This window comes from Vombatus ursinus, unplaced genomic scaffold (genome assembly GCF_900497805.2).
Source record: "Vombatus ursinus unplaced genomic scaffold, bare-nosed wombat genome assembly UNPS02001419.1, whole genome shotgun sequence".
In the NCBI taxonomy this organism is placed as follows: Eukaryota; Metazoa; Chordata; class Mammalia; order Diprotodontia; family Vombatidae; genus Vombatus; species Vombatus ursinus.
The window spans coordinates 20,600,304-20,624,696 of NW_020941197.1; the positions used below are offsets into that span (position 1 = coordinate 20,600,304).

The 24,393-nt window shown below is 36.7% G+C and overlaps 1 protein-coding gene across 3 annotated transcripts in view; it reads left to right on the forward strand.

Moving 5' to 3' along the window:
- NECTIN3 (nectin cell adhesion molecule 3) overlaps window positions 1–24,393 on the forward strand; it is a 183,103-nt gene that overhangs the window by 16,192 nt on the left and 142,518 nt on the right. For all 3 annotated transcript variants that reach the window (XM_027868027.1, XM_027868035.1, XM_027868026.1), the window contains exon 2: window positions 19,489–19,830. In XM_027868027.1, the coding sequence (XP_027723828.1) occupies window positions 19,489–19,830 (342 nt within the window). The remainder of the gene's footprint in view (window positions 1–19,488; window positions 19,831–24,393) is intronic.

Below are 24,393 nucleotides of genomic sequence, written 5' to 3' on the forward strand. Positions count from 1 at the left end.
CAGTTCATTGACACTATTCTTCTGGCTGTAACACACTCCCATCTCCTGACTGAACATTTTCACAGGCTGTTCCTCATGCCTGAGATTCTCTGCCTTTTCGTCGCCACTTCCTGTCTTCCTTGGCTTCCTTTAAGTTTCAGCTAAAATCCCATCTTTGTTAGAAACCTTTCCAGATATCCCTTAGTGCCTTCCTTCTGAACTGATCTCCATTTTACCCTTTGTACATCTTGTTTGCATGTAGTAGTGTCCCCTTTTTGCTTCTGAGCTCCTTGTGAGCACGGGCACTTTTTTCCTGTTCTTTGTATCCATAGTTCTTTTTTTTTGCTTTTTGGTCAGGATTAAGTCACTTTCCCATGGTCATACATTGACTAAGTGTCAAATGTCTGAGGCCCGATTTGAAATCAGGTCCTCTTGACTCTAAGACTGGAACTCTATCCACTTCACCACCTACTTGCCCCTGTATCCATAGTTCTTAGCCCACAATGCCTGAGACTTAGTAGGTGCTTAGTAAATACTTGTTGACTTGACTTAAACCTTATTTGCTTGTAGTAGTTTCAGCTGCTTCAATGAATTTTTTTAAACCCATTCTTTATTTATCCATCATGGAGGGATATCACTTTACTTCTTAAAAAAAAATTCAGAAAGATTATTGACAGACATTCTGTAGTTATTTTAATTTCTTAAGTTTGCACCTTTTTGTGGAAAAGAAAAAAACTAGCTTTTTATATTGTTATCCTGGATCTCCACTTTCTTGCTTTAATATTGTTGGCTTAATGTTCTAATTGGCTCCCCTGGGTTTAGTAATCAGCTCTATTCAGAAGATTCCTGTGTGTGTCTTTTAGACATCTAGAACTGGTTATGCTATTATTACCTCAAATTCAACTTGTCCTTAACAAAAATAATTGCTTTCCCCCCTAAACTCATCCCTCTTCTGAACTTCACTGGTGCTTTTTGGTGTCCCATTTACTCAGCCCTGAAACCTCTGTCATACAACCTCAACTCTTCATGCTTACTCAACGGTCATCTCAAATCCCACCTTTTCTAAGAGGCTTTTTGATCACTTCAGCTGCTAAGTCCTTTGATAGTACTGTTATCTACTCTGTGTGTGTCTTATATGTATTTATTTATTTACATGCTATTTTCTCCTTTAGAATGTATGCTCTTTGAGGATAGGGACTAGTTTTTACCTAGCCCTTAGCACAGTGTTTGGCATGTAGCAAGTGCTTGTTGACTGCTTATAGGATGAATGATGTTGAGAATATAGTAGCTATTATGGTATTTTTAGCTTCCACATAAAGATTAACTTCAAATTTTGACATTTAATGTTTAAATGCAATAAGCCTTGATGGTACAACTCGTCTGTGTTAATAGCCTACACCTACTGACAGTTGCAGGCTCATGTCAAGATTTGATAGGCACTAACCGGGTTTATCTTCTATTGGGTTTAATTTGAACTTTGTGTTTATTGAATAAAATGGATTATTTTTGTGGGTTTTGTATTTGAAAATATCCAATTATTTTGGTCTGTGGTACCCCAGTTTGGAAAACAGCTTTAGCCTGACAGTTACAATTTGGTTCCAGTAAGGTTTCCAGCCTTGTGTCACTATGTTCCTCTTTACCCACTCTCTCTCTCTCTATCTCTCTCTCTCTCTCTCTCTCTCTCTCTCTCTATACATATATATATATATATATATGTTCATTTATTTATTTATTTATTTATTTTTAACAGGTATTTTTAAACCTTTGGGTTACAAATTTTCTCCCTTCCTCTCTCCCCACCCGCCCTCACTGAAAAGGCAAGCATCTCAATACAGGTTATAGATGTGTAGTCATGCAAAATGTTGTGAAAAACCAAGTATATTTCCCTTTATCCTATCCTACACCTCATTTATTCTATTCTCTCTTTTGACCCTGTCCCTCCTCAGAAATGTTTGCTTTTGATTATCCCCTCGTCCAATCTGCCCTGCCCTGTATCAACCCCCTGCTCTCTTGTCCCCTTCCCCCCTTATTTTCCTGTAGGGTAAGATAGATTTCCATACCCCATTGTGTATGTTATTCCCTCCATAAGCCAAATCCTATGAGAGTAAGATTCACTCATTCCCTTTCCCCTTCCCCCATTTCCCCTCCACTGTAAAAGCCTTTTCTCGTCTGTTTCACGTGAGAAAATTTACCCCATTCTACTTCTCCCTTTCCCTTTCTCCCAGTATAATCCTCTCTCCTCTAATCCCCAAGCCTCCCTTTTATATTTTCCTCCTTTTCTCTTCATCTCATATTCTGTATATTAAAAGCACTGGGCCACAGTTTCCACATTTGCCTTTACTATGTCTCTATATGTATTTTCTCCTTAATCTCTACATGTTACAGAAAGGAGGTAGCACATGAGTTGAGGCCTTAAAGAAGAAAAAGGATGTTGAAAAGTTGAGATGAGGAAAGAGTACACTTCTGGTATGCATAACAATGGCTGCAAAAATCCAAAGAACCAGGAAATAACAGCTGAGTTCGGGGTTCAGTTACTAGTTTTGGTTTGACTAAAAAAATATAGTGGGTAGCCCAAACCCCAACAAATACCTATAAAAAATGGCTCTAAACAAATTCTAAAGCAGCAAAACCCACAAAAAGACAGGGTGAAACAAATTTCCAGCCCAAGATAATCTGGATGGTTAATCAGAAAGGTATATCGCGCCAGGCAGGTAGAGGAACACAGTTCGGCGTGGGCACGCAGGCCGCAGCAAATCTGGAGCAGACCTCAGAGGATTGAATCACCAGCAGCTGTGGCGGTTTCCAGACTTCTCAACTCATGAACGCCAAAGACAACTTAGAAGGTCAGTGGGAAAAATCTGTTTCTATGGTGGTGAGACAGAAGGATGGTGGGGTTCCAGCCCCAGTTCCCCAGCGCAGCCCCAGGGCGGCAGCTGCCTCCTGAGCTTCTGGCCCACAGACTGAGGGGGAATCAAATGGCTGATCTGAGGGGGACTGCAGGGATCTCTCTGCTGGTGCAGGATTCTCTTGTTGTGCCCATGCTTGGATCTGAGTTGAGGTCCTAGGTGGTGGCCCTGGGGTGAGGAGGAGCACTGGAGAGGTGGAGCTTGTGGTGGCTGTGGAAAGGAAATCCTTCTCACAGTTCCAAGACAGAAAAGAGTGCTTGTGGTCACTCACAGACTAGAGCACAGGCCAGGAAAGGAGTAAACACCTCCCCCTCGATCATAGCACCTTGGAAGAACTGAAAATTTACAGGTCGCTAGAAGTATCTCTGAAAACAGCGCACAAAACTTCTGAAGCTTAGGACAGTACATTCTCCACACTAGAAGCAGACCCCTACCTTAACAAAGAGTTTATAACTCAAGTAATTGGCCGGGATCATGAGCAAGCAGCACAAAAAAGAGTCAGACTATATTATCTTACTTTGGTGACAACGAAGATCAAAACACACAACTAGAAGAAGCCGAGGAAGCCAAAGCTCCTACATCCAAAGCATCCAAGAAAAATATGAATCAGTCCCAGGCCATGGAAGAGCTCAAAAAGGATTTTGAGAAGCAAGTAAGAGAAGCAGAGGAAAAACTGAGAGTGATGCTAAAGGAGACCCAAAAAAATACTGAAGAAAATAACACCTTAAAAAATAGCCTAACCCAAATGGCAAATGAGGTCCAAAAAGCCAAGGAGGAAAAGAATGGCCTAAAAAGCAAAACTGATCAAATGGAAAAGGAAGCCCAAAAGCTTACGAAAGAAAATACTTCCTTAAAAATTAGAATGGAGCAATTGGAAGCTAGTGACAATTTGAGAAATCAAGGCACTGTAACACTAATCCAAAAGAATGAAAAAATAGAAGAGAATGTGAAATATCTCACTGGAAAAACTGACCCAGAAAATAGATCCAGGAGAGAGAATTTAAAAATTATTGGACTATCTGAAAGCCATGATCAAAAAAAAAAAAGAGGCTAGACATCATCTTTCAAGAAATTATCAAGGAAAACTGCACTGATATTTTAGAACCAGAAGGCAAAATAGAAATTGAAAGCATCCACCCATCACCTCCTGAAAGAGATCCCCAAAGGAAAACTCCTAGAAATATTATAGCCAAATTCCAGAATTCCCAGGTCAAGGAGAAAATATTGCAAGCAGCCAGCAAGAAAAAATTCAAATATTGTGGAAACACAATCAGGATAACACAAGATTTAGCAGATTCTACATTAAGGAACCGGAGGACATGGAGTATGATATTCCGGAGGGCAAAGGAGAGAGGACTAAAACCAAGAATCACCTACTCAGCAAAATTGAGCACAATCCTTCAGGATAAAAATTGGTCATTCAATGAAATAGGGGACTTTCTAGAATTCCTGAGGAAAAGACCAGAGCTGAATATAAAATGTGACTGTCAAATATAACACTCAAGTGAAACATGGAAGAGGTAAACAGGAAAGAGATTTGTTTCACCCTGTCTTTTTGTGGGTTTTGCTGCTTTAGAATTTGTTTAGAGCCATTTTTTATAGGTATTTGTTGGGGTTTGGGCTACCCACTATATTTTTTTAGTCAAACCAAAACTAGTAACTGAACCCCGAACTCAGCTGTTATTTCCTGGTTCTTTGGATTTTTGCAGCCATTGTTATGCATACCAGAAGTGTACTCTTTCCTCATCTCAACTTTTCAACATCCTTTTTCTTCTTTAAGGCCTCAACTCATGTGCTACCTCCTTTCTGTAACATGTAGAGATTAAGGAGAAAATACATATAGAGACATAGTAAAGGCAAATGTGGAAACTGTGGCCCAGTGCTTTTAATATACAGAATATGAGATGAAGAGAAAAGGAGGAAAATATAAAAGGGAGGCTTGGGGATTAGAGGAATGAAGAGGTTTACCTGTTGTAATTGCTAAGGTAAGCTGATACCAACCAACACAGAGGAGGGATAAGAGTTAGATGATCTCCTCCCTCCTTTCCTCTCCCCCTCCATCCCTATTAAGTTTGATAGCTTGAACTTTGAATTTGTAGTGGTCTGGTTTTTGATCCATGAACACAGTATGAATAGTAGAATTATATAGTGTACAGTAAGACCTCAACTATGTGATGCTTTGTGGGAATGACACTTTCTAGCTACTATACTTTCCTGGATAGCTGAGGGTTTGCTACCTCAAGCAAAAAGGTTTTGTTTAAAAAAAAATTGGTACTGAAAATTTTGAATTCAGTTCAACAAATCATTATTTGAGAAGTACATACTATGCATAACACATACTGCTTAGGGCTAAGTGCTTTGATTTTACACTTTTTGTTGTTAAAACAGTGTTGAGAACATACTTAAAGTACTTGATGAGTTAGTGTCATCATTGTGAAGAATTAGATATCTAAACTGTTGAATAGTAAATAAACAATTAAATGAAAGGAAAAAACATTTAAGTCTATCATATGTCAGGCACTATGCTGGTGATTACATCATAAAACATTTCATTCTAATTCTGGACAGCTTTAATTTTTGGAAAAATTTCCTTTATGTTGAGCCAAAATATGAGGTTCTGTGACTTCCATCCATAAATGCAGTACTAAGGACTGTTAGTGACTTTCTTATGGCATCTACTGTGTTTGTATGGGACCAGTTTTTTGTACTCTTCTTGGTTGTGTGAGGCCTATCCCATCTCTAGATATATGAAACTATGATGATCTTTGCCCTCAAGGAATTTATATCCTATTAAAGGAAAATAATATGGCATGGTCATAATTTAGTAAATGCAACATATATACAAAATGAAGAGAACTTTTTTTATTCACTCATTCATTTATATATTTTATTGTGGGGGAGAAGATATTAGTAGGGGATCCAGGATAGCTTATAGAAGATGTGACACTTGCTTTGAGTCTTGAAGGACCAAGATGTGGAAGTGAAAAAAAGGTACAGGTATGTTCCCAACATTGGATATAGCTTACCATTATACCTCTCTGTTGTCATCTATAATTTACATTCTTTAAAGATTATAGCATTCCATTGTTTGCAGCCACATACCATTACTAGAAGAATATTGATGTTAAAAGAATGGGTTTTTGTTTCAGGAAAATGAAACAGACTTTGAATATATCTTATCTTTCCATCTGTTTTCTTGGAAGAATTCTATTTTCACTCTAAGATCATATAGAATGTCTTCAGTTCTTTGAATGATTGTAGTTGGCCTTCTCAGGATCTTCTTTGTTTTCAAAAATATTATGTATTTAGAAAGGAATAGATTTATATGCAGACATTTATCTTTATAGCTGTAGGAACAGCACATTTGACTGATAATATTTTCTGGAGCAGTCAACAGTGACATCCCTGTACTGGGATAGTACCTGAAAGCTCTGCTCAGACCTGTAATTAAAAACAAAACAAACAAAAACTTTGCATTTATTTTTTTTCTACATGCATTACCTTAGAGTTATTCATGATGAGGGTAATTCTTATGCTTCTTTTCCACCTACAATCTTGTGAGGTCTTCCATAAAGTTATTATCAGCTTGGCATTCTATCCAAAAGAATTTTATGTCTATCATTTACAAAATTAATGGAATTTTATTGTGTTCTCCCTCTTTAGAAATCTTCAAAGTGTTAAATAAGACCTTAGTACAAATCCTTGCAGGAGATTCTACTACCTACTCTTAAATATCACTAAGAGAAGGATCATTCTACCTTGCTCTTTATTTCTCATGTCTAAGCCAATTTCCTACATGCCTCAAAATATTATCTTCAATCTCATAGTAATTTAATTGTTTTTTTTTTCTGCAGAACCTTGTTGAAGAGCATGGCTTGTTTGGTTTTTGTTATTCTTTTGATTTAAATAAATTTGTTACCCTTTCCCTGAAGATATAGTTGAGATTTTTACTAAGGAGTTTCTGTTGAAAAGAACTTCATTTGAAAATGACAGCCTAATAGTTTTGGTGTTTCTTAAACCAAGTGAAATGAATCCTTTTTGTTTTGTTTTGTTTTGAAACTTAGATTTAGAATTTTAAATGTTTACCTAAAATATCTGTTATTCATGTTTGGAAAGTCATTAAAATTTATTAACAACCAAAACATTGCCCTAATACCATTTTAGATTATTATTTTCTTTGTATACCATAGATCATAGCATCTTGTCAGTCATGTAAGATACTGTTTAGTTGTTAGTTTGCTTTAATAGAAGAAATGGTGTTAGAGCATGTGGATTATTAGAAATATGAGACAACTTATAATTTAAAATACTGCCTTTTGTTGTTACTTACTAGAATAAACTCTGATGACCAGAATTTATGCTATTGAAGTTCTAGATAGAAATTATAGCTATGGTTTGACTATAGGCAGTAAATTCTTTGTCTCACCTTTCTGAGACTTTCATACAAAGTGTGGAAGAGAAGACAAATACCTATATAACTCTCTTGTCCCTATATTAATGAAGTTACAAAAATAAACAAACTTTTGTCTTTATTATTTGCACTGTCCTTGCCCCAGGTCTTGAATCAATCCTTCCTCATGTTCCTCCTGGGAATCTCCTGCTTCCTTGCAGACTGAACTTAAGTACCACCACCTTCTGTGGGAAGCCTTTTTTGATTCTCACATTCCCCAACTATCTGGTATTTAACTACATGCATACTAAGATATACTTGTCTCCCAGAATGTATTTATATTTCTCAAGAGCAGGTAGGAACTGTTTCATTTTTTCCTTTCATAATACTCAGGGCTTACATAGCATGTTGTAGGCTCTTAATAAATGTTGACTTTGAATTTTTCTTTTTAGAATCAGTAAATTAATTATTCTCTTCCCCTTAGACCTGAGCAACTTCTCTCCCCATGGTCATGTCATCCAGCCAACAAAAACAGTGGAAATTGGGATAAACTGTTTGAGGACATGCTTTTGTTACCCTCGATTTTACCCCCTGCCTTAAGTTCCCCCAATTTTTCTTTTCTTTCAGTTTTGTATAGCCTAACTTAATAATTTGCAAGCCTGACATCTTTTTTCATAAAAGGGGTTGGGCCTACCATCTCACTATTGAGCTGTTTACCAGGTTTAAACCCTAGGAATTGTCATTTGAGAAGGAGATAATCTTGCAGTATTTCTTGTTTTTATTCTTTTTCATTCCTACTGCTACTACCCTAATTGGCCTGTTTTGTTGGTATCCTTGTATCTAGTCTTTTCCTATTCTAATCCATTGTATTTTCCATCAAGTTAATCTTCCTAAAACACTGATTTTGCCTTTTAGTCATCTTTTTAACAGCACTTAAACATTTGTCTTGGCTCTGTGCTTATTAGCTGTGTAACTTTGGGTGAGTCACTTCAGTATCCTCATCTCAGAAATGGGAAGATTTGCCTTGAATGTCCCTTGAGGCATCTATCATCCTTTGCTTTCCCATTGGGTACTAAGGAAAATCTACAGTAAAGGCCTGGCACTGATGTCCTGCAATCCAGGTCCAAACTACTTTGTCACCTTTATCTCCCACTATTTTATTATACAAAAGAAACCTATAGTTACTGGTAGAAGGAATATTTCTGCTTCCTGTATATTTTTTATTCCCATTAATTAGATTGTGAACTCCTCTAGGGTAAGGACTGTTTTTTGTTTTTTGTTTGTTTGTTTTACCTTTCCTTGTATCCCCAGCACTCACTACACTCGTTGTCACTTAGCATCTTAATAAATGCTTATTTTTTTTAATGACTCCAGTTCTTTTCCTTGCCTTTTCCTTTAACTGTAATGCTTTCACTTCCTCTTCTCTGCTAACTCTCCCATTTTCAATTATCATTAATTCTGACCATTTTTCTTGACTTTCATGTAGTCTTCCCTAAATATATCAGCTGTAAGTACTCTCTTTCTCTGAACTCCTATAGCACTTGCCTCTCCCACCCATGTGGTACTTATCACATATTGACTTTTTTGTTATAGTATTGCTTTCTCTTTCATGCTACATTTTGAGTTTCTGATAGACTCTGCCTTCCAGTAGTATCTCGCTACATGCCAGTTAAAGCTGAGAGATCTTTCTGGAGGATCTGGGTCCAAATTCCAGCTCTACCACTTAATCAGTCTGACTTAACCTCTCAGACATTTCTTTTCTTTTCTTTAAAATGAGTTAAGATGTTGGTTGAAATGATTTTAGAGTCCTTTCCAGTTCTAGATCCTATTTTCCCTCCTACCTCCATAGCTAAAGTGCTCCTCTTACTAGAATCCATTCTCAATCCACTCACTTGTTAGTATTCTCTCCATCTTTAAATTATTTTATATGGTGTGTTTAATTATTTGTAATTGGTGTTATATACCAGTGGTAGAATATCTAATAAGCTGTCCTTATACCCCTTAGTACTTTTTAAGGTTATTATTGCATGTTGTAGGTGCACTGACTATTTGAAGAAGGAATTTATTGTAGAAACTTCATTTTTTTCCCCAGTTACCTGTTTCTGTTTGTGGTATAATAGTACTTCTTCCACTGCTACAGATTACAGTCCTGAAAGCTTACTGTCTTTAAGATTTACTGAGGCTGAAAAATTAATCACTTTCCAAAGCTTCCATTCTGTATGTATTGTGTATATCTAATTACTTATGTATTGTTCTCCTCCCCCCTCTCCCCCCACATTAGAATGTCAGCTCCTTGAGGATGTGGGGTATTTTTGCCTTTCATTGTGTACCCAGTACATTCCCAGTTAAATTGCTTGGAACATAAGTTCGTAGTAAATGTTTTTTGATCAATTGAAAACCATCATCATCTCTGAGAGGTATAGATAATTGAGAAAATATGAATAATTTATTGACCATTTCACTGACTGCTCCAGTAAAGCAATAAGCCTCAGAAAGCCAAAGGATTTTATATTTGATTCTGGTGGCAGTAGGGGGCCTTTAGAGTTGATTAAATAGGGGAGGTGATATGGTCAGAAAGATCAGTTGGAAGGCTGTGAGCGGAGAATGGACTAGAGCAAGGAGAGGCCTGAGATAGGGAGACCAACCAGCAGACTGTTGTAATAGATCAGACATGAATTGATTGAAGCTTGCAAAGTAGGCCAGTATAGCTCTAGCTAGGTTGTAGAGTGCATGAAAGGGAGGAAGGTATAAGACCAGAAAGATAGCAAAGGGCCAGATTGTGAAGACTTTAAAAAAAAAAAAGGAGGACTTTTTATTTGATTCTGAAGATAATAAGGAACCACAAGAGCTCAATGAGAGAGAGAGACACTCTGTGTGTGTGTGGTGACATGATTTATCTGGTTTTAGGAAAATCACCATGGCAGCAGGGTGATAAATGGACCAGAGTGGATTGAGACTTAGATTAAGAGACCATTGGGGTTACTGCAACAGTCTCGGCTGGAGGTGATAAAGTCCTGAACTAAGGCTGTGGCTGTATGAGTGGAGAGAAGGGGACATAAAAGATAGCTTTTATGAAGATGGACTAGTACTGGCACTGTATAAGATATTAAAGTAGAGTGAGAGTAAGGAGATGGGGTCAGTACTGATGTTACAAACTAGGGTAACTTGGGGGATAATGGTAGTGCCCTCATTGGTAATAGAAACATTTTGAACAAGGATGTATTTGGGGGAGAAGGACAGTGAGTTCTATATTGGACATGTTGAATGTGAGATGCCTATATGTCCTAAAGGTGATGAATGATTAGCGTGGGAAAGATACTAGGACTGGATGTATAGATCTAGGAATCATTTTTATGGAGATAATAATGGAACATATGAGAGCTGATAGATCACCAAGTCAGGTGGTCCACAAGCATTTATTATGCTCCTAATATATGTCAGGCATTGAGGCTTAGAGATACATAGAAAAGCAAAAGGCAGTCCCTGCTCTCATGGAGCTCACAATCTAATGGAAGAGATCACATGAAAACAATTATGTACAAAGGAGATATATACAGAATAAATTGGAGATAATCAGCAGAGATAATATAGAGGGAAAAGAGAAGAGGGACCACAGCAGAACTTTGGGGAGTACTCATGATTAGTGAGAGTGATACAGACCAAGAACCAGCACAGCCATGTAAAGAGGAGACCTAGAAGACAGCAGAGTCATTAAAACCTATAAAAGAGAGAGTATTCAGGAGGATAAGATGTACAACATGTTAAAGGCTGCAGTGATAGGTAGAAGGATGGGGGGGATCAATTGAAAAAGGCTATTCTTTTTGGCAATTAAGAGATTATTGGTAACTTTGGAGAGAACAGTTTCGTGTAAATGATGAGGTTAGAAGCCAGATTGCAGAGGGTTTAATAGAGAATGATAAGAGGGGTAGTGGAGATGCTCAATATAGACAACGTACTCACAGACATTTAACCGAGAAGGGAAGGAGAGAGATGGGATGATAGCCCATGGGGATAGTAGGATAACGTGAAGTTTTAGGTAGAGATGAAAGTGATGGTTGTCTGTTAAAAGAGAGGGGAAGGGAATGGGGAAAAAGATGGCATAGTTGGCCTTGGGCAAGGGAAGGGACAGCTGCCTCTTTGTCTGTTACTGTTCAGTTGTTTCAGTTCTGGCTGACTCTTCGTGATCCCGTTTGGGATTTTCTTGGCAAAGATACTAGAATGGTTTGCCATTTCCTTCTCCAGCTCATTTTACAGATGAGGAAATTGAGGCACTCAGGGTTAAGTACTTAAGTGCCCAGGGTTACCCAACTAATAAGTGTCTGAAGCTGGATTTGAACTTACGTGTTCCTGATCCTAGGCCCAGCACTCTATCCACTGTGCTGCTTAGCTCCGCTGTCTTCTTCTGAGATAGAAGTAAATGAGGAGATACTGGTAGAAGATGAGGAGGAGGGGAGAAGACGGAACTCTGTATAAATGGCCTCAATTATTTTGTATGAGGCCAAGTCCCCAGCAGAGAAGAGTGAGAGACGAAAAGAGCCTCAGTTTGGGACAGTGCTGTGGGAAGTGGGAGAGTGAATTGATTAGGGAAAAGTAGAATGATCTCTTTGTTTTAGTGAGGGGCTCTGTTGAGATTAAGTAACATAGGATCTTGGAAGTTCTGTTTTGTGATTTCTTGCTTCTCCTTTCAGCAATATGTAGGAGCAGAGGGGCAGATCATAGAAATAATTAGCAGTAACTGTTCTTTACTAATATCTAACTTGAGATTAAGATTAAAAATGAACAATTTTTAATTGACTATGATTGAACTGCCTGTGATGAGTGCAATGACTGACTGCCTGTGTTTCCAGAAGACTGAAGAAGATAAATGCTACCTACTTCCTCACTAGGGAGGTGATGGAGTAAATATGCAGAATGAGACTTATGTTTCTGGATGTGGCCAATGTGGGAATATGTTTTGCTTGATTATTCCTGTTAACCTAATGGGGTTTTGTTTTGTTCCCCCCTCCCCCTGTAGGGGTGAGGTTGAGAGGAAGAGAACATAAATGTTTATTAATTAAAAAAGTAATGAGAAAAGATTAGATAAGTAACTGTGATGATAGATAGTTGGGAGGTACTAAAGTATAGATAAAGTCACATTAGAAAAAAAGGTATTGTACCATCTTTCATTACTAATGTGCTCTGTGCATCACAGTATTTTCACTGCTTCCTAAATGTTTAACAACTAAGATGATATTTTCTTGTGAGTTTAATTCTCTGCTAGTATTACTTTCCTATAGTACTAAGGAAAAATTTTGTTTGCTTCTACTCTTTTTGTGCTGTTTTTGTCATTTGTTCAAAAGAAGCTTTATTTTCTAATGTTGAAAGGGCAGGGTAGTTGAAAAATTTATTTTACAATTGAGCTTTTATCATTGCATGTCTTTTCACTTATACTCAGAACTGTAATAACTAACTCAGTATTTTAAATATACTTTAAGGGGCAGCTAGGTGACGAAGTGGATAGAGCACCGGCCCTGGATTCGGGAGGACCTGAGTTCAAATCCAGCCTCAGACACATAAAACTTACTAGCTGTGTGACCCTGGTCAAGTCACTGAACCTCATTGTCTAACAAAATATATATATATATATATATATACCATAGCTGGAATATTGTGATTTGTTCTGGGTGTCACATTTATGGATGGGTATTGACAAGCCAGAGAGAAACCAGAGGATGATCATATCACACAAGTTTTAGCTGAAGGAACTAGAGATATTTAGGTTGGAGAAGAAGTCTTGGGGAGGGGATATTGGATATACCTATCTTCAGGTATCTGAAGAATTCCTGTGGAAAGAAATGAATTTGTTCTCCTTAGCACCAGAGGGCAGAAATAAGAACAGTGGATGTGATTTACTAAATCAAGATTTTTGTCAAGGGAAAAAAACATGCTAAGGGTGAGAGCTAGCTAATAGTGGAATGGTTGCCTTAGTAGATAGTAGTTTCATCTCAGTATGAATATTCAAAGGAAAACTGGATGGCTACTTTTCCAAATGTTGTAGGGTGCATTCTCCTTCTGATGACAGTTGGTTTTAGATGGCCTTTGAGGTCCCTGCATGCTTTTAAATTTTTGTCATTTTATATTTGTATTGTGTATTACTACGTATAAAGTATTTTCATATATATTCTCACTTGATCCTGTTATAAAATCTTTGAGGTATGGCTCATTTTCGTGTATGTATTCTGTGGAAGGATCAATTTTTAATAAATATTTGCCTATGCTGGGAATAGGTGTGTGTGTATGTTCTTGTGTGTATGTGGATGTGTGTGCACTTACACATGTAATATTCTGAAATTACCATCCCCTTATGTGTGAAAATTTTATCCCACTTATTGGGATCCCATTAAGGCTTTGAAACTTTACTGTAGCATGATGTGACAACACAAAAGAAATAGGAATGTTCCATGGAAAGCAGAATGGAATTAAATAGATGGCCATAAGTAACATAAACATTTTCACTTCTTCCAGACCCCCCTGCATGTTATTCCAAAACTGGATAACTTTTCCTTGTTCTGGCATTTGATAGGGGTTTGTCATAGAACTGTTTCAGTCTTTGCTCCTTAACATCTCAGAAGTTTGGGTCTAGTTAAAAGTGCTTATCATTCATCACTTACAGAAAACTGGAAGCAAATGTGGGGCAAGAACCAAGAAATGAAGAAATTATCTCTTTATTATGACTAGCACTTAGCAGAACCCCTTGTATGTACATGAGTCCTTTTTCTAGGTCATATCTGACAGTTCAGAGCCCTTAGTTTTTAATTTTTGGTTTGAATTAAATGTTTTTGCTCAAATTTGCCCATCCCTCATAAGTTAGTCAAGTTGTTTAAAAAAAAATGTCTTATAGTCAGATTGTCTTCCTTTCTGTCACCATTTGGTTTTCTTTCTTTGGAACAGCCCTTTTCCACTCATTCTGCCTGTTTCGGGCATTAGGATCCATTTTAAGCCACCTTCCAGGAATTCTTTATTATCTATTTCCCCTTCATTTTTTTAACCTCCAAATACTTTGTCATGAAGAGAAGAGGTGTATGGAGCCACACTCTGTTTTCAGGCATGGGGGCTGCTTTGAAGATGGGATAGAATTCTGAATAGAACATTGCCTGACTGGAAATTTGGTTATATTGTAAGGACAGTTCTTGTCCCTGATGCTTAATAGATGATTGATTGATTGATCTTTGTGGTTAAATAGGCTTTGAAATTAATAATTGTTTTGTTTTATATTTATTTGTCAGAGCCTGTTCCAATTCTTGTCTTTTATAAGCAGATTTCTATATCTTACCCATTACTGTCAGCATGTCACTTTACTAAGATCGTGTGAATAGCTTAAAGTTAATATGAATTGCCTTTGCTAGTTTCTGCTAAGACCCCAAACTTCTCTTTTAAATTTTTTTTTAAATCTTTACCCATCTTTTTTGTCCTTCTAGTTTTTGAAGAGGTAATCTATTTCTTTTCTTAAAGGCAAACTTTATGCAGCTAGATACTCAGCTAGATACTCTGTATACTCTATACTCTGAGCTCTGCCTGCAAACAGTTCATTTTACCATTCATTCATATTTTCCTTGTTCTTAAAACGAATAAAACTTCTTTGACCTTGATATTCCTTGGAACTACCATAGCCCTTTTTTTTTTTTTTCCACTCGTCACCAGACTCCTGGAGACAATAGTCTACAAAAGTCTGTGACCTTTAATTCTACGTCTTTCTTGCAATTTGTCTTTATCATTCTACTGTTATCACCAATTATTTTGATGGTCAAATCCAATGGACTACTCTTAGTCACCGTCTTTCTTTACATTAATGCATTGTTTAACACTGATTCACAGAGTCTTACTTTGATTCCTTCCCTTGATATGGAATTCTTGAAGGTCATGTCACATTTTTTTTGCGGGGGGGGGGGGGGGGGGGGGGGGGGGGGAGGACGGGGGAGGAGGAATAGAAGGGAGCAAACTAGATTTCCCTAGAAAAAACTTCAAATATGGTTCGAGTAACACATCACCAGTAGGTTGGTTACTTGGTTAATTCTTCAACCATGGCAACCTGTGAAATAAAGAAAAACTTACAAAATAGGCCTCAGTTTTGGGTTGAAGCTTCTGTTTCTGTGTTGATAATGGCAGATTGGGGGATGGGGAGAAGGGGGCAGAGAATGCTAGAAAGGTCCTTAGATAATATGTAAACATTAAGTTATTGGTACTTTGATGTTAAATCTTTGTCTAATAGGAAGAAGACATTATTGGGGAAACTGAATTGTCTCAATCTTGACATTCTCTTTATAAACCAAAGCAGAGAACGAAGGGAAGTTGCTGTGAAATGGAAGGATGGTTCATAGGCAAAAAAAAGTCTTGATTTTAATATATGCAAAGAAAACAAATGACATTTCAGGTGGGATAGCATATTGGTTCACCTCATATTGTAGTGCTTATCAGGATTTGCAGGAAAACTACCAGGAAGATAATTGTGTCAAAAGTGCCAGCCTCTTTTGCTGAAGTAGAGAAATTGTAAGAGATTCCATTAGATTGTGAGCTCCTTAAGGACAGGGACTGTGATTTGCCTTTTTAAATAAATTCTTATCGATCTTCTACATTATATTGGACTCTTCAAGTTAAATTGAGATTTGGTGACTTAGATGTCAAGATAGGTAGGGAGAGGATGGTGAAAAATAAATTCAAAGATTTGGCTTATGAATCATGAATAAGAGAGAGGCCTAAAGCATATACACTGCACAGAAACAACATGTTTATACATCCAGAAATCTTGGAGTTTTTGGAAAAAAGAATTAGGAGGTGCTGGACCTGTTGAGCGTCCTTCTTTCAAAAATTATTTTGATAGGCAGAAAAAATTGACATGGTGTCATTCCAGAACAGTTGTGTGTGCTGTCTCACCTCTACTCCTTAATCACTGAGGTCACTGCCTGCCTCACAAGCCTTTCTTTTTCTCAACAATTCCTGTTGTAATACTCAGAGATTTCTCTCTCTCTCTCTCTCTCTCTCTCTCTCTCTCTCACTCTGTGTTCTATCAAACACTTTTACTTTGTACTACTTCAACTTACTCATTTCCCATGAACTCCTCCACTCCACCTAAGCTATACCCAGAGAGGGTGTTACTCTTAATATTGGATTCACTAACAAGTGTTCGCCCCCATGATCATTAACTCTGAAATTCTTTCATTAATCTGTTATTCCACCCTTGCCTCAACCTAAAACCTTTAACCTTGTTCTTCATCTTCATTGTTATGTCTAATCCATCCAGGCCTTGGTTCTTTCTTAGGCCATCACTTTCACTGGCTATATTCTCCTTCTTCACATTGACCCTTTGGTGAACTCTGTCATAATATATCAAGGTAGGACAAGATCAGAAATAACATAAGGGTGCAAGGGGTTGAAGAGAAGAGGATATCATAGAGTTAGACTCAAGGTGAACAAAGAGACACAAATAAAATGTTCAGTGGCCGCCCTTTCTTTTCTTTCATTATCAATAATACTAACTGGATTCCCAGTTAAAAAACTGAAAGAGAGAAGACCAGCAAACAACAACAAACCTTGTTTTTAAGCATAGTCAGACAGTGGTCATATCCAAAAAAGTATGTGTCTGTGCACTTGAGTTTATGCTATCCTCTTCTCTTGAGTCCTTTTTTTGATCTTGTCCTGCCTTGAATTATTCTGACAATCTACTGCCTCTGCTTCATACTGACAGCAAAAGGCATGTTGTAAATTTATATTATAAAATCACAAGTGTGCCCTCACTTCAACAATGCAATTCTTTTACACCATCCTAATCGATTCTCTGTACCTCTAACCACAGTGGCTTTTCCAACCCTTTCTATCCCTGATTAAACTTCCTACTGCTCCTCTCTCTACTCTCTCAGCTAAGAACTCTTGCCTCATATTTTAGAGAAAAAATTGAATCCATTCACCAAGTGCTCCCTTTTCCTTATCTCATATTACTCAGATGTCTCCATCACCCTTTGTCTCACATGAAAAGATAGCCCTTCTTGCCAAGATTAATCCCTTCTATGTGTAAAAATGACCTCATTCCATTCTGTCTTTTCTAGCAGATTTCCTCCTCTTATCTTCAATCTTTCCTTATCTTCTGGCTGTTTTCCTGTTACCTACAAACACACCTGTCCCCTTCACCCTCAAAAAGACCTTACTTGATCTGTCCATCTTTGCTAGCTATTGTCCTGATTATATCTCCTCACTTTGTGGCTAAACTGTTTGAAAAAGCCTCTACAGTTGGTGAGATAATAGATCTTTTGAATCATTGGTGTGTTGACATTGATCATTTCTTTTTGATGTTCTCTTCTTTGGTTTGTGTGACACCATATTCACCAGGCTCTAGTAATTTGTTTTAAATTTTTTTTATCAAGCCAAAGAAATGTTATAAAGTACATAACAGTATACCAGTACATGCATATAATTTATAAATGAATATACACATTGGTGTATAGACTTAATTTTTTTTTTTAACTAGCACATACGGTTTTTAAAAAGATTTGGAGACCATCACACTAGACAATGAATCAAGTTATGCATCAAGCCCAGAATGCAAGATCAGCCTACCTGCATACATAATACAGTAAGAAAATAGCTACTCATAGTATCAAAAAGGACCCCTTCAAACTTAATTTAAACACCAAAAAAAAGAGAACATTTCAATTTGTGTAGCAGAATTCAGAGTATTATATATAAAATTCTGAATCACCATTTCATACTTCTTGCTTTTGAAAAAGTATATAATAAATTCCAGAAGTAATTTTTAAGTTGTTCTGCTTGTTTGTGCTTCCTTGTATCTATTCTCTTCTATGAATTTAAATAAAACATTTCAATGGCCTTTTATTGTTATCAATAATACTAATCATGGATGCCCAATTAAAAAAGAGGAAAAGAGGAAAGAGGAAAAACCAACAAACCTTGTTTTCAGTGTAGTCAAACAAACAATTCCACACAATGGTCATGTCCAAAAAACTATGTCTCTTTGTGTATCTTGAGTCCATTATCTGTTGGTTAAAAGGTGAATAGCATGTTTTATCACAGGTCCTCTGGAGATATCCTTGGTCATTGCCTTGATCAGAGTTCTTAAATCTTTCAAAGTTGCTTATTTTTTCTCATTCTACTCACTTCATTTTCCATCAACTCATACTCTTCAATGTTTTTGCACTTTTCTTTCATCATTTCTTCTGACCCAATAATATTCTGTGGATAAAGCTGTAATTGCTTTTCCTTTCATGTATGATTCTTGTTTGTGGGGAGATTGTAGAGTTAGTGAGGACTGGACAAAATGTCTAATTTCGCCATCTTACTGGTCATGTGACCCAGAAGTTTCATTGGACTTTGTGATCATTATTCAGTCTGATGTTAATTTCTGGTTGTTGCTGAAGCAGACATGTGGGAGCTTACCAGCCTACCTCCATTGAGTTAGCTCTACTAACTTTGTGTAAATAAGCAGTATTCCTCTCCCCCTCCCCCCTTTTCGTTGACTTATCTTTATCGCTGGCATTTAAGTTTCTACTTTCCGCTCTTCTTTGTGCTCTTTGCTTCTTTCACTCACAGGGTTTCAGCTATCATTTTTATTCACATGACTCCAGAACTTATCTGTTTCCCAGTCCTAAGCTACTGACCCACATTTTCATCTACCTCCTGGATACTTCTAACTGGAATGTTCCACTCGAACCTCAAATTGAACATGTCCAGACCTGAACTGCTCCTTTCTTTAAAGCATATTCCTTATCATGTTTCTGTATTAGCTGGCATCACCAGTTCTACCTTTTATCTGTTTTGACCTCAGAAGCATCTTGCCATCCTTCTTTCCTTCAAGTTATACATCCAAACAGTTTTCAAAGCCCCATCTATTTTACCTCTATGGTATTTCTTATGTTCCTCCCTCCCATTCTGCCTGTTGCCGTCCTAGGTCAGGCCTTCATAATTTTTAATGTTTTCCTGTATATTATTTTCTATAACATGTTTTGGTAACAAGTAATGGAGGGTGAGGGAGGAGAGAAGTGTGACAGAGAAGGAAGGGGGTGGGGAGATGGGTAGGAGTGTTTAATTTATCATCCTGGCAATACCTGCAGGACAAGGGATTCAGGACCAGAACCTCAGAATCTTCATTTGTGATTTCACAGGTGTCTTTGAGTTTTAATTAACTATACTAATACTTTTTTCTTCTCTTTCTTTTTTTTTTTTTAGGTGCCTTAGCTGGACCAATTGTTGTGGAACCATATGTCACAGCAGTATGGGGGAAGAATGTTTCATTGAAGTGTATAATTGAAGTAAACGAAACTATAACACAAGTTTCATGGGAGAAGATTCAAGGCAAAAGCTCACAGACTGTTGCAGTTCATCATCCTCAATATGGATTCTCTGTTCAAGAGGCCTATCAAGGGAGAGTCTTATTTAAAAATCATTCACTTAATGATGCAACCATTGTTCTCCGAAACATAGACTTTTCTGATTCAGGAGAATATATATGCAAGGCGGTTACATTCCCATTAGGAAATGCGCAGTCATCTACAACTGTAACTGTACTGGGTAGGTATATTTGAATAATGTTTGTAAATATATTATGTACAATGAAGATATTTCTAAAGAGATGAAGTGGTTGAAACTTTAGAATGGTACTGAAGACTGAAGTTCCTTCTAACTCTAAAGTCTTCATCATGTCTGTTGGAAATTTTATGTGACTCATGTACATTTAATGTATTTCTTTTTAAAATGTTTTTCCTGGACATGTAGTTCTGAACCTGAGTTGGTTTAGCTTAACAGTTAATCATTTCTGTTCTCTTTAGGTTTTCAAATTTTAATAGCATTGCCATTTTTAATTGATTTTTTTTTAAAATGCATATGAGGTTAAGTCCTGGTATCCTTGAGACAACAGTCTCTAGATATTTTAGATTAGTTAGGGAATAATATCCAAAATATCTTAGTGTTTAATGTTCACAGAAATCACAACAGTTGTTTTCAGATACCATTCAGAAGGAGAGCTATACTTCTGAACTTTTTTGAAGATTTAAATAAAGGTGTAAGGTGATTTAAATTTTCTTAAACTTTCCATCAAAAATACTTGAGAATTTCCCTGACTTTGTGTCTTAGCATTGAACATTCATTTGAAAGGTTATTTGCAAATCAGTTCTTCGTAGCATTTTCCCAAAGTAGAAGCAGAAATTAAAAAAAAAAATCTAGTTAAATGCCTTAGTATTCCTCTGACTCATTATTAAATAAGTAACCAAAATTATTTAAGTAGGTTCTGCCATTAGTAACTTGCAATTTGTGAAATACAGGGTATTTTCAGATAATTAAATGAACATCTGATATATTATCTGAAATATATTTGAAATATGATATTTATGTTTTTAAAGTAAAATTTATTCTTAGATTTAAATAGATTTCTTGAACTTAATTGTTAGGAAGTATAATTTTTACTCCCATTTGCCGTGAAATTTTGGAAATAATTGTGTTTAATTACAAAATCTATGAATTACTTTGGACTGGTTTAATTAGGACAGTGCAGTTGTAATGCTTGGAGATAAGATAGTTAACAATTATAAGAAAGCTTTCTTGAGAGTTAAATTGTTCTGCTGTAAAACTAAGAGTATATGATTTTTTAAAAAAAAGTTTTCCAATAATAGCCTCTAACTTTGCCTTTTTCATAATTTAGTTTTCATATTTATTGTTAGCTTTCTGTGTTTTTCTTTTTTGTAAAATTGGGTTTGAAATTTTTGAATTTAAAAAATTCAGTTTTACGTTTGACATTCATTTAGGCTGAAGCAATGAAAGAATTAGTATAGAAAAGTTGACTTTTAGTCTCTCTTTTTTTTTTTCTTGGTGAGGCAGTCAGGGTTAAGTGACTTGGCCAGGGTCATGCAGCTAGTAAGTGTCAAGTGTCTGAGGCCAAATTTGGACTCAGGTCCTCCTGACTCCAAGGCCAGAGCTTTATCCACTGTGCCATCTAGCTGCCCCTGAAAAGTTGACTTTTAATGTAATTGTGCTATCCTAGTGGACAAATAGTTTTAATTGGTGGCTTGTTGAAATAGCAATAACAACTACTAACATTTGACTCATTACTTGTACTGCACTCCCAGCTCTACTCCCCAGTCTTGCTTTTGTTAACTTCTGCTCATCCAAGAACAATATCAATGAGCTCTCAACCAAAATTGTAACCAGAACACTTAATACAGGTAATTGCCTTCCAGATTTATCATGAGAGTCATTTTCCCATTTTTTTTCTCATTCCTCTTCTTTTTGTGTAAATAACAGCAGAAATAGATTCTGCTGCTTGGCTTTTGGGATGCTTTAGAAACACTTATATAAATAGGCTGGAGGAATGGGTGTAAATTCAAACTGAAGAACATGTCCTTGTTAACTGTTTGAGCAAGAACAAAGGGAAAAAAAAACAAACATTACATACTATCCCTGGCCAAGGGGTAAAGGTTTCCTTCTTCCAGTAATGATAAGGAGGTTTGGCAATGTAAAAGAAAGACTCCTTTATTTTGAAGAGTTCACAATGCAAATGGGCCCTTGCCACAAGCATTTGTTTCATAACACAGAATGTTGGGAGGGACTTTAGATCATCTAGTCTAACCCTTAACTTATCTCAGACTGCCTGACAAGCCTTTAGTGAGGTGGGAATCCATTACTTCTTCTTCTTGTGAGGCAATCGGAGTAAAGTGAGTTGCCTAGGGTCACACAGCTAATAAGTGTCAAGTGTCTGAGGCCTGATTTGAACTCAGGTCCTCCTGACTGCAGGGCTGATGCTCTATCCACTGCGCCACCTAGCTGCCCTGAAATCCTTTAATTCTTGAGGAAAACCCCCATTCCATTTTTGAATCACTCTAATTATTCGGATAGTTGTGGTCCTTCTCTCTCAGGTACCTATACAAATATAAGCATCAAGCTGTAAATATTCAGATTTCTAGGAGCACTAATCACAGAATCCATTAAAGGCACTTTACATTTTACAATAGCCGTGTAAATTTGAAGCTCTTTTAATTTGACTTTCTACTTGGATTCAGTTAAATTCAACAAGCATTTATTAAGTTTCTATTCTGTGTGAGGTACTATGGATACAGAGACAAAAGCAACAGCTTGAGGAACTTCCATTCTGTTGAGGGTGGGAGTGCGGAGGAGAGCATGTGCACAGATCCAAATTTTGGAGTGGAGGGAGTATACTTACAGAGAAGCCCCGGCACAATCAAGCCAATCTCTGATTTGGAGCCTAGAATTCTAAGAGATAGAGGGAAAGAGCATTTATGCCGGAGAGCCATCCTGTGCAAAGGCAGAGAAAGGGGGAGTGTTTGCTGCATATAAGTAACAGCAAAATACCTCATTTAGTACTTGTGATAGTATTTATCTCACACAACTAGTTTTTTAAAAAAAAATGTTTTTTAAGCATTGGCATCATTTCAGGTATACAAAAGACAGATTTTTCTAATCTTCAAGTTAGGAAAACCAGGTTATAGTATAGATTGTCCAAAGGACACAGAAACTAATCTTTACAAGTATAGTATTTCACTGCAATGAAATCATTGAAGGTGTCATAGCAAGAAATATATAATGCATAAAAATGCTAATCATTTCTTTGGTAAATGGGAATTCACATTCTCACATAGCTGGAGAATATTTTAACTGCATTTAATAGATCAAAAAAGCACTTATTAGAGCAGAGTAGGTTGGGCATCTCAGCTGGTTTTCTTTGAACTTATGGCGTTTATAACAGATATTTTTCTGTATTTTGTACAATTATAGGTTTTTCCTCCCCTGCTTTTATATAATGTTTGGTGTGAGTGTATCTAAAATAAATTTAGAAACTTTTGAATGCTTCAGGTAGCTTTTTCAACATAGATCTTTAGGTCTCTGATGTATCTTTAAAAAAACATTGTCTTGGTGCTGAATAGAGTGAGTGAACACAGAGAAGTTTTGAAGGAACTTAGTCTGATTGAGATACAAAACAAATACATGAAAAGTTAAAAAAAACAGTGCAAGAAGTACATATGTATGTTATGAAAGATTGCTGTGAGTTCAGAGGAATAGTAGAATCAGAATGCTAGAACTAGAGATAACCTTAGATGTCATTCAGTGTAATTTTTTATAGATGAACAAACTGAGGCTATAAGTGACAGGTAGTGGGAGATTACTCTGATCGCAAGAAGTCCTGAAAATAAGTTTTACTGATGTCTTTTATTTTCACCTCATATTTGTTTCACACACTACCGAGCCAACCAGCTTGAAGGCTCTGACAAAAGAACCACAATTAAGCAAAATTAACCATTACAATTATCTGAGTAGGTATACAATGTTCTTCATATTTGTCTTCCACGTTCCCAGAGGAGCTATGTTTATTATCTGTTTCCTACCGCCTTCTTTGGTTTAACTTAGAATTTGACTTTTAGTAATCTTTTAATTTACATTATTAAAGTCATTGTATGTGTTATCTTATTTTGTAGTTTATCCATTCCTACAGATCTTTGTATGTTGCTCATATTTCCTCATATTTGTTTTTTATTGCACAATAGTATTCTGTGACATTCATATGTGGGAGAATTTTCCCACTCAGTGGGCACCTACATGAATACTGTGGTAAATATATTATCATGGGGGAGACTGTTGCAAGAGTGATGAGCCCAAGGGCAGCTAGGAGGTACAGTGGGTAAAGCTCTGGCCTTGGAGTCAAGAGGACCTGAGTTCAAATCCAGTCCTAGACACTTGACACTTAATAGCTGTGTGACCCTGGGCAAGTCACTTAACCCTGATTGCCTCACCAAAAAGCAAAAAAAAAAAAAAAAAAAAAGTGAGCTTTCAGCTTGATAGCAGTGGGAATGGAGAGGACAGGATCTAGAGGAACTTTATCTTCAGAGTCACCACTGGTGGCCTAGATATTTTGAGCATAATTTAAAAATGAAACAATACAAATGTAATAAAAACCAAGGGTATAATCTAAATAAACTGGTTGAAACAATTGTGATTATTAAATAAAATATATAAAAATGATATGTTCCAAGAAAACATGACATATAATTGAAACATTTTGATTTTTGTAGCTTCCTTTGGTTGCTATCTCAACTAATGATTAATTGTGAATTTGACTGGATGTAGGCC